The sequence below is a fragment of the Notolabrus celidotus genome, chromosome 11 (assembly GCF_009762535.1).
Source record: "Notolabrus celidotus isolate fNotCel1 chromosome 11, fNotCel1.pri, whole genome shotgun sequence".
NCBI lineage: Eukaryota > Metazoa > Chordata > Actinopteri > Labriformes > Labridae > Notolabrus > Notolabrus celidotus.
Genome location: NC_048282.1, coordinates 12,448,480 through 12,462,938, shown reverse-complemented (window position 1 = coordinate 12,462,938; position 14,459 = coordinate 12,448,480). Strand labels below are relative to the sequence as shown.

General features: G+C 44.2%; 1 protein-coding gene across 4 annotated transcripts in view; it reads right to left on the bottom strand.

The window, feature by feature from the left end:
* flna (filamin A, alpha (actin binding protein 280)) overlaps positions 1-14,459 on the bottom strand; it is a 51,540-nt gene that overhangs the window by 12,940 nt on the left and 24,141 nt on the right. For all 4 annotated transcript variants that reach the window (XM_034695874.1, XM_034695875.1, XM_034695877.1 and 1 more), the window contains exons 3-22: positions 14,102-14,353; positions 12,193-12,290; positions 10,741-10,888; positions 9,393-9,511; positions 9,232-9,309; positions 7,266-7,428; positions 6,695-6,895; positions 4,419-4,556; positions 4,010-4,136; positions 3,783-3,919; positions 3,507-3,703; positions 3,314-3,427; positions 3,085-3,228; positions 2,865-2,988; positions 2,449-2,609; positions 2,275-2,365; positions 1,869-2,038; positions 649-766; positions 295-407; positions 26-175 (exon numbers count right to left, since the gene is read on the bottom strand). In XM_034695874.1, coding sequence (XP_034551765.1) covers positions 26-175; positions 295-407; positions 649-766; positions 1,869-2,038; positions 2,275-2,365; positions 2,449-2,609; positions 2,865-2,988; positions 3,085-3,228; positions 3,314-3,427; positions 3,507-3,703; positions 3,783-3,919; positions 4,010-4,136; positions 4,419-4,556; positions 6,695-6,895; positions 7,266-7,428; positions 9,232-9,309; positions 9,393-9,511; positions 10,741-10,888; positions 12,193-12,290; positions 14,102-14,353 — 2,843 coding nt within the window. The remainder of the gene's footprint in view (positions 1-25; positions 176-294; positions 408-648; positions 767-1,868; positions 2,039-2,274; positions 2,366-2,448; positions 2,610-2,864; positions 2,989-3,084; positions 3,229-3,313; positions 3,428-3,506; positions 3,704-3,782; positions 3,920-4,009; positions 4,137-4,418; positions 4,557-6,694; positions 6,896-7,265; positions 7,429-9,231; positions 9,310-9,392; positions 9,512-10,740; positions 10,889-12,192; positions 12,291-14,101; positions 14,354-14,459) is intronic.

Genomic DNA, 14,459 nt, shown 5'->3' with positions numbered 1-14,459 from the left:
GGGTGTCGTCAGGAACTTATCCGACCTTTGAGGGGTCGGAGGTTGGGTATGCTGTGGGGTTGAACGGGGATCCAGGGATTGGGACTCCATCGTAGGTGAGCTCCACCTGGTACGGCCCAGTCTCTCGAGGGATGAACTTCACCTGGCTGGTCTCTGGGCTCAGACCTGGCTCCACCTGGAACAACAAAACTCATCAGTATGTAGACATCACACACTCAGGTGAGAGACCAAAAAGTTGGTAGTTTAAACACATCTTTAAAAATGTTCTTTGCCAGAATGATATAAATCCTGCACCTTGCTGGAGATAGGTTTTCCTGATGGTCCGGTCACCTTGGCGGCGACTTTGCCCTGACCGCCGGCACCCTTTGATTTGACGGTCACTTCCTGGTCTCTGCCTACAGTCATTTCTACGATAAACACAGAGAAAGAAAGAGCTGCAGATCAGACGTTCTTTGGATCTCCTTCAAATAAAGAAGTTTAAACCCAAACTTTGACTTCACATCTCCAAACTTTTCATCTGTTTTCATGCAAAACTTTTCATCTCCCAAACTTACATTAAACTCAGAGTGAAAATCAGGACTCGCCTCACAGGAGGGATAGAACATAAAGGTGCTACGATAGAGGTGAAATGATGAGTCAGGTACGTACTGTCTCCCAGTCCGGTGACGTTGATCTTGCTGAGGTCCACTGTTGGAGCCACGGCCACGTTGAACGGGCTCTTGGGGATGTTATCTCCACCATACGTCACTGCGAGTCCCAGAGGACCCTGAGGCAGGAAGAGGAGACGTGACATCAGACATTTATTACCAGTAAGAGGAGAAAAATTCTGCCTAAAGTTCATATTCAGAAATGTAAAATAAAAAAGTGCACCCACTACTCACCTCTTTTTTTTAAAGGAACTAAAACTATACTTTAAAACCCTTACATTCATTGATAGCAAAAAAGTAATGAAACAGCAGCGCTCCACATCTAGTTAAAGGAAAAGCAAGGTGTGAGTCATCACTAACTCTTGGTTTCACAAATAGGTGTCACCTTGATAAAAGTATCATGCCATCAGACCAACTTTTTAAACGTCATATCACATGACCTGGATTTCAAAGTCTGTCCATGCCAGTAACACTACTGCACGGCAGAGCGAGGAGGAATCAACTCACTGGGAGAGAAAGTAACGTATTAGATGCAGCACCAGAAGCAGGAAGTGATAGCTGAGCTGAATCAGAGGAAACTGAAATGTGGCTTAATTGAAAACACTTTTTAAATGTCTTTTAAAAGTCAAGAAAGTCAAATACTCCACACTTCCTCCTCAACAAACTGTGCACCAACAAAATAAATAAATAAATAAAAAATGTATCATCTAAAAAGACATAAATTGCATTAAAAGAACTCTAAAGGAATTTTAAAATATATATATCTTAAAATGGTAAATATCAAGTAAAATAAAATAACGTTCAGGTAAAATCAGGAAAGGCTCTGCAATAAAAGTATGTTTTAAGAAGGGATTTGAAAGAGATCACAGGCTCAGCCAACATGATCTCTTCGGGCAGATTGTTCCAGAGTTTCAGACCCCACACAACAAATGCTCTGTCCTCTTTAGTTTTCATTTTAGCATTTGGAACACACAATAAACATCGGCCCAAGGATCTCAACATACGTGTCAGTTTGTATGATATTAATATATCTGCTATGTAGCTGGGAGAAAGTCCATGGAGAGCTTTAAAAGGAATCAGTAAAATCTTAAAACCAAATTTAAAACATACTTATAGACTCCAGGAAGTTCCTGAACAACACAGAAACCTATTCCTGTGTTATTGTGTTTGTTTGTTTGTTTGTGTGTGTGTGTTTGTGTGTGTGATCTCCAGCCATCCTACCTGCTGCACAGGTGTGTACTTCACAGTGTGTGTGTTGTCATGGTTGTTGATGACTTCAAAGTCTTTGACGGCTTCTCCTTTGGTCGGCCCGCTGAAGTTACAGTCCAGGTTTGCTTTCCCTGCTCCTTTCGTGTTCACCGTGAAGTGAGTTGGCTTGTTCAGCTCGACTCCTGAAGGACAGACGGAGTAAAGATTGAGTTTATCACACATCATCAACAGAGACATATTAAAGTATATGTATTTAATATCAGCATCATCTGATATTAGTTAAACTAAGCTTCCAGGTAATATCTGATTATTCTAAACGGAAAGTATTTTCAGTCATGAATCTAAAAACATGCTAACAGCTGAACTAAAGGACAGGTTTGATGTGTATGGTTACGAGATGATTTTAGGGTGTCCTCACCGCTGCGGCTCAGTCCTGGTCCCTCAGCTTTGACCTTGCTGGCATCGTGAGACGGATCCACTTTGATCCTGATGGGTGTCATGGGAATAGCCTGCAGGAGAAACATAAACACACCTTTACCTCTCAGTCCTCCTACTTCCTCATCATAAAGAACGAGTGAAGCTTCAGACTCACCTGGTCGGCAAACAGCACCATGATGGTGTAGCTGCCAGCACCAGGTGGAGTGTATTTCACGGTGAAGGTGTCATTGTCGTTTCTGATGATGTCAAAGTCAATGTCGGCTTCAGCAGGTCCGACCACTCCAGGAGCACACTTAATACCGATACTGATGTCACCTGAGGACAGCAGACACACACAGGGGATCAATACCAGTTATCAGGCACCTCTCCTTTGGAATAATCTACCAGTCAGGGTCCGGGAGGCAGACACCCTCTCTACTTATAAGAGTAGGCTTCAAACTTTCCTTTCTGATAAAGCTTATAGTTAGAGCTGGCTCAAAAAGACCCCAACACTGCCGTTTAAGAGGTGCAGCTTTAAATACATGTCAGATCTGTGCTGTTGTACATTGTGTTTTAAGTTATTCTCTTCACCTTGTCCAGCCTCTGCACAGTCCACAGTGAAGTATGTCGGCTCGAAGGCTTTCAGTCCCGTCTTCGCCACGCCAGGTCCTGACACCTTCACCTTGTTTGGATGACATCCTGCTCCGATGTTCATCTGTGCTCAGAAAAATACAGAAACCTCCTCTTAGTTCATCCAGAAAACACACACACACTCCTTGCATGCATGTTGTTGTCAAGTGTGTGTACTGACTCTGAACGGGCTGTCTGGGATGTTGACTCCGCCCCAGGACACCATGGCGGTGTGTTTCACAGGTTTTCGGGGGGTGTAGGTGCAGGCGTAGGTGCCATTCCCGTTATCTTTCACTTGAACGTCCACAGGTAAACCCTCACCGTCCTGCAGGGAGATCAAACGTTAAAGTGGAACAGATGGATGAGAGTGTGAAAAACAAGAACACTACCACACACACAGACACACGTACCTGAGCCAGGATCTTCAGAGGAGCTTTTCCTCCCTGCTTGGCATCAACGGTGAACTCTGTGGGCTTCCCAACAGCCAGCCCGCTGCTCTGCAGCCCAGGGCCGAATGCCTTCACCTGGATCAGTCAGCGCGTTAGATGCAAAGAAGCTTTGAGGAAATGAAACTAGTCTAAAGGTCTCTTTGTGCGTACTCACCTTGTCGGGGTAGAAGTCTTTGTTTGGGGCGTTGACGATCTCGGCCATGTAGGGAGAGTGCTGAATGTCCTCGTTGTTGCAGAGAACGTGCACAGCGTACTCCCCGGCCTCTGTGGGCCAGTAACGCACGTCACATGACCCGTCACCTTTATCGTCACATTCGATCTTGGCCTGAGACGGACCTTCGACGGAGAAACCTGAGCAGAGAAGAAGAAGAGCGCTCAGAGGAGCCATCAGCGAGAAACTGACAACACACCTGGTTGTCCTCGTACTCACCCAGCGTACCAACGTTGTCTCCGACAGCCTCCACCACAAAGTCAGCTGATTTACCGACGACTCCGCCCTCCAGCCCCGGACCCCACGCCCTCACCCTCTGCTGCCCTGCCTCAGCACCGATCTTCACCTCGATGGGACTGAACAGGAGCATCATGGTCAATCAGACAGCAGCTCAGAGTTCTTCTGTTACTGTGTGTGTGTGTGTGTGTGTGTGTAGGTGTGTGTACCTGCGGGGGATGTGCTGTCCTCCCCAGGTGATGGTGATGCTGTATGTTCCAGGTGTGGTGGGGTAATACTCAAATTCATAAGTACCATCTCCCAGATCTTTCCTTTTACATGGCTCATCAAGACCCTCTGCAGACAGCAAACACAGAATAGTCAGAGAAACGGAGATCGTTTCAGTTCATGTAACTGGAAACAGATTAATGAGAGGACGAAAGAGTCTCGCTAAACCTCTGCACGTACAACTGAAACAACCAGCTGAAAGAGGATAAAACTCTCTGCAGAGTTTTTTTCGTGTTAGTTGTGACTAACATTCGTCCCCGTCATATTCAGACCTGGCCTCAGCTGCTGTTTTGCACACATGGAGCTGATAAAGTGGAATCAGTGAGAGTGTGTGTTTTCAGCCGGACTCACTCGGTCCTTTGATGGTGACTTTGAGCTCTCCTGTTCCTGCTCCTTTGGTGTAAACCTGAAAATCTGCCGTCTCCTTCACCCTCAGGCCCTTTGGCTGCAGACCACGACCCTTCGCTTTGCAGAGGCTGGGGTTACACGCTGTAGAGACACACACGCACACACACACACACACAGAGTGAGACACTGAGGCTCTGACAGTCAGACCACATGTGAACTCAGAGCTGCTCTCAGTGGGGAGAAGAGGAATGAGGTGCGGGCTGAATGATATGAAACCAGAACTATTTCCATCTGAGCGGTTCATCCATCATTTAAAGAAGCATTTCTCTGAGGCTGTTCTTTCTAACAGCACTCCCCCCTCCTCTGCCTCCTGTTCTTATATCTTAGCCTGCAGAGCGGACTCACAGAGGGAGAGGCGAGCCGTTAACCTCGCACAGGAAGTGAAAATATTCTTCATCGTACCGATTATTAAAGAGTGGCTGCTGAGTCACAGCTCGGCGCCACTGCAGGAAGCAAAGGAAACCCCATAGGAACAGGAGCTGCTGAGGGACAGCAGATAAGCTCCAAGGAGGAGAGTACTGGATGATGCATCTATATTTATTATATTTCAACTTAATTTGAGTCACTATGAGGAGTTATAACTCTTTAGAAGAACAACTGTAATCCAAAAAGATGGCACGCTGTGTAAAACGATGATAAAAGCAGCTCTCTTTATACCCCGTCGTGTTACTAACATGTTGATAATGAACCTGATTAGTCGGTAGATGTTCCTCCGGATGTTTTTTTACACAATAATGAGGGTTTTCAGTTTCAACATCTAATAGGTTGTCTATGCATGATTTGCAATAAAATTGTCTTTCGATACAAACCATCAAATTTTGTTTTCATCAACATTTTACACAGCATCCAAACTCTTATGGAATTAGGCTTGGAGCTTAAATATGTCAGACAAAAACTGTTTATGTTAGAAATAATTTCTGATTCAAATGTTAGCTGAAGGTGATCAATTAGATCTGGAAACGTGAACGTTAATGACATGAAAAAGTCCAGTTTACGTACTTGTCTCAGCAGACATTTTCTCCTGTGTCAAAAACTAAAGCTCTTTTAAACTGGTGTCAACACGGACTAGGGTACATGTAAGGGATAAGGTGGTTAGCAGGTAGTTATGGGAAATAGAATCCCGACAGGGTGAGACAAGACCCAGACGCTTCTTTCCGGGCTACCCACTTAAAATACAAACACACTGGCAAAAACTATGATTAAAGGATTATACTATTAATTAAAAAATTATTTATGTAAACAGTTTTTGAAAAACAATCCCAGTAATTCCATGGCAGTTAGCGTTCCATGGCGATCTATTCTTATCTTCATAATAAATAAAGCATTCTGCACCCTTAAGACAAGTGATCAGGGATGGATACACTCATTGAAACGTGTGTTAAATCTGAGAAATCCAATTAAATCCATGCCTTCAGTCATAGAAACCATTCTTTAGTGTCTTAGTGATCTTTTAGGATTGTCACTGTGGCATTCATTGATCAAATTCTACAGATACATGTGTTCATATATAAGAAGAGTTTTTTCTCTGTGAATCAGATGAGTCTGAATGAGTCAAAAATGACTTAAGTAAAGAGCAAGACAAAGGGAAATTAGTCCAAAGTAAAGACATGCAAACACATGTAAAGCTGCAAAACTCACCCACTCATGCATGCAATTATGCACATGCACATGCACACGTACACACACACACACACACACACACACACACATACACATACCCCACACACATACCCCACACACCACACACACCACACACACACACACACACACACACACTCACACACACACTCACACACACACACACACACACACACACACACACACACACACACACACACACACACACACACACACACACACACACACACACAGTGGGTACCCAAGAGAGATCCCAGGAAACAGGAAATGACAGCAGAAGGAAGAGGCCGATCCAGAGAGAGGACAGATACCAGCACGCCGCTACCAAAGAAGAAGAAATGAAGGGAGGGAGGGACAGGAGAAGCAGAACGACAGGAAAAAAGCAGAGCCTCAGACACGAGAGAAGGAACATAAACATAACATACTTTTTAAAGCAGCTTTAAAGATTCCTGCTGAATTTTACTCCAGCTGACAGACATTACAGATCTTTGTATTTATAGTGCAGAATTTCAGAAATATCCTGAAGTGACTCTGCTCACAGATTCTGTCCACAGAGGTGTAAATTGATGCATGAGTCTCACCCTCCCCCACGGTGACGGTGAAGGGGCTCTTGCTGATCTGTCCTCCGGCGAAGGTGACGTAGATGGTGTGCTGCCCCTCCACGGTGGGTTTGTAGGTGCAGCGGTAACTGCTGTTCCCTTTGTCCTCAATGGTGCAGGTCACCGTGCTCTTCTTACCTGCAGGGTCCATGATCATCACCTCCACCTCACCCACACCCGCACCTGACACAAACAGATGGGAGCAGGATCACTGTTAAAATAATTATTATTTTAAAATGAAGACATCTCAAATCTCTCTCACACACCCACAACACTCCTGACAACTCCCTGATGTTTTCTACAGCTGTGTTTCTGTTGTGGAAACATCCTCATACATGTTGGAGTGATACTAACATTCAAACAGGAGGCAGTAATACACCTCCTGCATGCTCTACCCAGTCCTTCCTACATGCATAAACCAAACAGAGTTTATTGAATGTGTGAACAGAAAGTTCCTAATCTATCGGTGTCTGAACATCCTTAAGGATGGAGGAAGTGTCAGACTTAATGAGTGACAGGTGCTGAGGAATAAACTTCCCTGTGTTAGTCTTACCTGCCGTGTAGACGTCAAAGTACGTGCTCTTGTTGGCGATGTTTCCTGACGGCTCAAGTCCTGGTCCCTGAGCCGTGGCTTTGCTGGAGTCTCCTTGAGCCATGCCGATCTCCACCTCGAAGGGGCTCTTAGAGATGTGCTGCCCTGCGAACAGCACCGTCACCTGCAGAGCAGAGAGGGGGGGCGTTAAGAAATGGGTCTCATGTTTTCTGTACGTGGTCTCTGGAAGTCCTGGAGAATTCAATATCAGAACATTTGATCTCTTCTCTGCTTTCTGTCTCACCACTATCATCTCTCTCCCTTCATCTCCCTCTATCCCTCTCTCCAACACGGTCTCAGCAGGTGTCTGTCTAACATGAGTCTGGTTCTGATCGAGGTTCCTGCCTGTTAAAGGAAGTTTGTCCTTGCCGCTGTAACTTGCTAAATGCATCAAAATGTCTGAATACTTGATCTGCTCTGCAGTGAAATTGGTTTTAAAAAGACCCACACTCGGCTGTCTGCATGATGTCAATGTGAGAATAAATGCTGTATGCATTCACTGATTTTGTGACCACAAATTGTTTTCTGACACAATAAATGTTTATATATACCTCACTGTTTTTTGATCAGCAGTTTGCCTTAAAAAAACTGTTTATCTTTTTAAATAATCAGATACTCTCTGTCTAACTTAATTAAAAAAAAAGTTTGTATTTATAAAACCAGTCTTGCTCTTATTTGTTTGTGAAAGTTGATATTTTGGTTTTTATTGAGGTCTTATATTCTTTTTTATACGTATGTCATGTGGATCTGGTCTCCATCACACCCACAAACATGCTTTCATATTTTCATAATGTGCTCTTTATTTTTTTTAAATCAATAAGCAAACTAAAACTAAACTAAACTTTGAGCTTTAGTCTTTGGTTCAGTGTCTAAACGTTTACTTTGTGAACCTTCAGATAGCCTGACCTCACAAATGAACACCTATGAACGCTGTGACACCTGAGTGAGGCAGGATTTAAACACCTGTACAGTATAAATATGTTTTATTAGACCTAATACAAGTGTGTTAAAGGAGTGATCAGGGTTTTATTTGATGTGATTTGACCTGTTTTAATAAAAATATGTTGACTTTTTAGTTTTTTTGTTAAGTGATGCAATGCAGTGTTAAATATTTTATTTTCAGAGCTTCTGTCTACACCAGTTAACAATAACATGCTCTTTTCTTTACTGTAAAGTAATCCCTCACAGAACTGGTTTGATTTTATACAGATGCGCTCATGTTTGGAGGTTCTGCAGAGTTTATTTTAAGATTTTATGTGTTCAAAGTTTTTTATGCTCGGGCGAGAGAGTGGAAGAAATTGAAAGTGTGCAGCTCTGAGGAAGTAAAAGTGAGGGAGGGAGAGACTTTTCTCTGGAAGAGGAGAAGTGAAAGAGATGGTTTTTTTCCTGTTATTAGACAGTTGAGTGTAAAACAGAGAAAATAAAGAAACATGAGCTCACTGGTTTGAACCTCTTGCCCATTTTGAAACAGCTGCCAGAGGAGATCAGACTTAAGTCAGTCCTTTGTTTTATTTCATTACTCAAGACACATTTTTACTGAGAATTTTTCTGTGATTTTATTTAATTTAAACTTTGATTTTATTTGTCTGTTTTTTAAGTATGTATGCTTTTAAGGTTTTTATTATTATTAATTTAATTATTATTTCAAATTATTAATATTTTTTTAAATTATTATCATTATCATTTAACTTCCAGAGAGAAACTCAGAACTTTAGTACTAATGTTCTGAATCATATAACTATCATACAGTGTAACAGTGAGGTGCAGAGAGCCTGAATGCAGTCTGCATGGTGACATTCAGAGAATCACCTGTGTGTAAATGGATCACAGGGTGAACATGCAGAGTTCCTCCAGCTGTCAGGTTACTGCAGCAGAGTTTAAAGTTGCATTAAATGAAAATGCTAGTAGTATCAGAGTATCAGCTCACCTTGTGCATGCCTGTGACTTTGGGGATGTAGTAGACGGAGTAAGTCCGGTTCTTGTCGTTGTTTGCCGTCACTTTAGCCTGAGGACATTTTTAAAAAGGTTAGCACAAACACAAACAGCTCTGTTATAACGTCTGAACATGATGAACCCTCAGAATCTGACCTCCTCTCTGTGTCCTGCCGGATCCTCCACGTAAACCAGAACCTCTCCCATCCCTGCACTGATGGTTTCCACCGTGAACAGCGCCTTCTTCATCACCACGTTACCCACGGGCTCCACACCTTCACAGGGGAGAGACAAAGCGTTACATCACGTGATGCAGAAACTCTGCAGCTGATGAGCTTCATGTTTCTAACTGAGCTCAGAGAACATGAGGAGGATTGTTGTGTTGCATGCTCAAACACAAAGTCAGTGAATGTGAAAATGTCCTGACGTCACAGGGTAAAAACTCTTCCTACTGTTTGAGCTTTATGATGAGAAGTTTTCACTGCACAGAGAGAGAACGAGAGAGGAGAGAGCTCTACAGAGAGGAGGGGAAAACTTAAATTAACTCCAGGTTTAGGTTTCGTTTAAACTTGGGCAGAACCTGACTCAGAATTTCAGATTTATCTGTTCAAAGCTTTGACTATTCGTCCCTTTTTCCGTTTAGCGTCACCCACAGACAGATATGACAGCTCCTCACTGCTGGTTATCTGCTCGGGCACAGCTCTGCAGGAGTCTCAGGTCTGACTTTTTGGAGACTCCATGATCAGAGATCTTCGTGCAGCCTGTCGTTTTTACTTCGATCATCTTTCCGCTTGAAGTATCTAAACCAGCTGGCTTTTAACTGATCAGCTGAGCCAAAGTTAGCAGCTGCTCCGCTGGCAGCTCCAGGAGCTTCATCAGAGCGTTGGAGGGAGTCAGATTAAACTGCTTTATTCATGCTTTTATTCAGTATGATCCCCAGGTCTGATTGTTTAGGATGGGAGGAACCATCTGTGAATGATGCATGCTCCCAGAAAAGTTTACAGCTGCTGTTTTTGTGCATCGATCTGTGTGCAGAGACATGCAGACAGCTCGGAGGCTCCTGGACGATGATTCAACAACCTCAATACTCAATGAGACATAACTGGTTCAATAAAGGTTTAATATTTTTCTCTTAAATGAAAAAAAAAACTCCAAAATGTCTCATGCAGATTTTAGTGAGCGTGTAGAGAGACAGAGAGAGAGAGAGAGAGAGAGAGAGAGAGAGAGAGAGAGAGAGAGAGAGAGAGGGGGAAACGTTCTCCTCCTCGGTGTAAACACTCAGCGCCCTGATTCAACCTCTTGGACCAATTCAACGTTTTTGGGTTGATCGCTGTAAACATCGAAATCCTTCCTGCTCTAAACTCAACCAGCTGCTCAGCTCTGAACAGCTGCAGCTGTGTGTGTGTGTGTGTGTGTGTGTGTGTGTGTGTGTGTGTGTGTGTGTGTGTGTGTGTGTGTCTGTGTGTGTGCGTGTGCGTGTGCGTGTGTGTGTGTGTGTGTGTACCTGGCCCATAGGCGCGGGCTTTCTTGGGGTTGAGTTTGGGCCGTAGAGGAGCTCCAGGCTTCAGTTTGGCTTTGGGGAACTGGGACAGGTAGGTCATGACGGAGTGCTCGTCCACGTTGGGGTCCACTATCTCTTCAGGTGTGATCACCTGAGAGGGGGAGAGAAGAAGGACCAGGTTTTTCCTTGTTGCATGTTTACTGACGGAGCAGACGGAGGCTGCAGCTGCTCGGCCTGCAGCAGGGCCTGATTAGTTTCCATGGAGACGGTTCGACACAGAAATCAACGGAGCGCTGGTGTTCTGATTTAAACATCGAAACCACAAAACAACGGCTTCCTGAGCTCAGAAAGTACCTGAGACAGACTCACGTGCAGAGCAGACACACACACTCATCACACACACTCTCTGTCTGATTGTAGAACCACAATGATGGCACAGACACACACACACCCCTGTCTGACAGCTGAACCACAGAGACAACAGGGGACAGACACAGACAGTTTCTGAGCTGAGAGCGGAAGCAGTGGCGACCACAGAGCTCAGTGTCAGCACGCAAGGCTGTGCCAACTATCGACACGGTGCCATCAGCCAAACATCACCAGAGACCAGAACGACATGAACAACGAGCACGACCTTCATCCAACCAGCTCCTCTGTTCAACTCTTCATCCAGGACACACACTAACTCGATCCAAGTACGGACTGTCCTGGTTCAAAACTACAAACCAGGACAGTATGAAACTGATCAGCTGAATTAGTTTAAATGTTTTAAGGTTCAAATGAAGAATCTGATCATCTCCAGTCTCTTATAAAAATAGAATCTGTCCCAGAGGATAGTTTTGACCAATCAGGTGTGTCCTCCTCCGTTACTGCACGCTCCCTTTCAGCTTGTTACTGTTATGTTCTTCAGGTTAACTGATTGCATCGCAAACCATATCCTGCTCCTTTTGTTTATACTCTACAGTTTACTGATGGTGCCAATGAGATGCAAACTATCTCTCAGGCTTATGTTGATAGATTTGTCGTTTACCTTCTGTGTGTTCGTCCTGTGCTTCTCAGCAATTAGAACTTCTAAAACCTGGTTTATACTTCTGCGTTGAATCGTTGACGTAGCCTGCGCCGTAAGTCTGTGTAGCTCTTTTTCGACACAGAAGCCTACACGTGGAGCCTGACATGCGACACAGATCCCAAGCCCTGTGATTGGTCTGCTCGATGGCATTGCATTTCCTGCATTTAAAGCACTTCTGAATTCACCGTCCTTTTAACTCCTCCGACATCTCCTCTCTATTCTTGTAATCATTGCTATATGATAAACAGCAACATGTATCAGTTTTAAATTAACATAATACACTGGGAAATCGCTGGGAAAAGCAGAACACATAGCGAGGCCGGAAACAGGTGACCCGACTACCATAGATATCACACTGTCCCTAAGTGTTTCAACGTGTATTTTACCTGTGGGATGCCCAGCCAATCGTCAGCTTGCTGCATGGCCTCGCGTGCGTTATCCACCGGTTTGGTCTGATCCCACTGGTCCCAGTCAGGACACAGACCTGCATGAGAGACACAGACCAGCAGGGTGATAAACCATCATACATACATAGACTTAAACACAAACTCATCAGGATAATACACACTTGTCTGCTTAAACCATCATAAAAAATATTAGTAGTAATAACAGACATATTTGACATTTACAGCTGCACACCTCTACCTCTACCTCCCCCTGAAGTGTGTTTACATTATTGAATATATTTTAGTTATATATCTTAGATTTATTGTTTTTGAAGCCATCATTTAAACCTGTTAAATAGAATTTGGGATGTTAATATTAAAGCACATAACATTAAAGCAGAGGCCTCTCTTGTTTTCCTGGAGTGTAAAACAGGATCAGTTTTCCTGTTGAGTTAAAACAGACGTTGAAAACTTCTTGTGCCAGTCTCTGTGATTGACTCCACATTGAGCATGGAGGACTTCCAGCTGATAACATAAGAATTTCAAACCTGTCTGATTTCGGCATGTTTCTGCTGCCAGGCGTTCAGACACAAACTGAGTCAGAGGTTAGTTCCCTTTCTGACGTCGGCACGTTTTTATTTCTGACGATGTTGGAAAGCTTTAGCTGCAGGAGGAACAAATCTTCTGCTGGATCTTTATCTGCGGCTTCAGACCGCCGGTGATCCGCAGGTATGTCAGACATCCCGAGCATGTAAACAGAAACCTCCTTCAAGCTTCACTTTCCTTCACCTCCCCCTCCTCCCCTCCCCCTCCCCGCCCAAAATCCCTCTGTCCTAATTTTACAGGAGCATAATGAGAAGGTTCAGGTCCTCTCTGTTAAGCTCATCACCCCTCCACACTTTTACTCCCACACAGATGAGACTCTTTCCCTGACCTGACCTCAGACCTGCAGCTGTCAGTCACTGCTGTGTGCAGACAGTTATCTGTTTAAGGCAGACTAACATCTAAAGCTGTGTTTTCAATGTAGTAAATTTCCCCTGGGCCAGAAACTTTGAGGGGATTTCCAGAAACCAGGGTCTAAATATTTCCCGTAAAGAGTCCCTGCTGTGGGCGAAGTGCTTTCTGAGGAACCTTTAAAGTGAGGCGTGCAGTTTGAGCAGTGCATCTTATTTCAGCTCCTTCTTATTAAATCTGCAGACACGGACCGGTATGTTGTATGTTTTATGCTTGCCACACTTCAAAGCATCAACAATGTGCAAAAGAACAGAAAACATCAGATGAAGTCAGGGACCTGCGGAACATTTATCCTGAAACCAAAATCCAATGGTCGTCATTGGTGCACAAATAGACCAAGAATTAAAGGTCAAACATTTGTTGCTTTTCAGACATCATGGGACTAATTCTCCTCATCGCTGCAGATCTTTAGTTTGCAGATGAAACACAGACAACTTTCAATTGTCCCCAAAGTAAAAAGTTCTGGGGATGCACGGACACAATTATTTGGGCTTCCCAGTTATCACCTCTCTGTGGGAAACACAATCTATTCATCTACAGACGAAGAGACGTGATGACATCTAAAAGGAGAAGTCAGAGGCAGACAGCGCACCCTGCTGTTTAAAGAGGGGACCAACATTCATTTCTCATCTCACTGATCTGAATCATCTCTTATATGGACAGATTGTCTGATGAAGAACTGTTAGTCAAAGAGCTGCAGAGTGTGGAGAGCCTGATCCTCCTCTCTAGCATTACTTGGTTGGTGTTAACTTCAGTTTCTTGCTTTGGGGAAAACACATGCACATCCCACACTAAAACATCCTGGTCCTTATCCTCCATTCACCTCAGAAACACACTCGACACATCACCACCTCCAGCACTACCGTCCTTAAACCACAGGAACACAAACACTCACCTGGAGCACAGCTGTCAACCAGCGCTCCCAGAGCCCGGCCCGTCTGCCAGTCCCTGCTGAAGTTGGTGATGGGCAGCTCGGGCAGCTTGTTCTGGATCCATCCCAGCAGCCTCTGCTTTGGCGTCTTCTGTCTGCCGTCATCAGACTCCTCATCCTCATCCCACATGGGCATGGAGATGGAGTAGTGCAGGATCAGGGTCCAGATCAGACCAAGGATCAGTTTCAGGTTCCCATCCACAATGGCTTTAGAGTCTGGAGGGCAGAGAAGGAGAGAGGAAGAAGATTTAGAGTCATGTCTGCATGTGAGGACAGATGTTTACGAGAGCTTTCCTGAGGTAAAAAAGGGCTCCAGGATTTT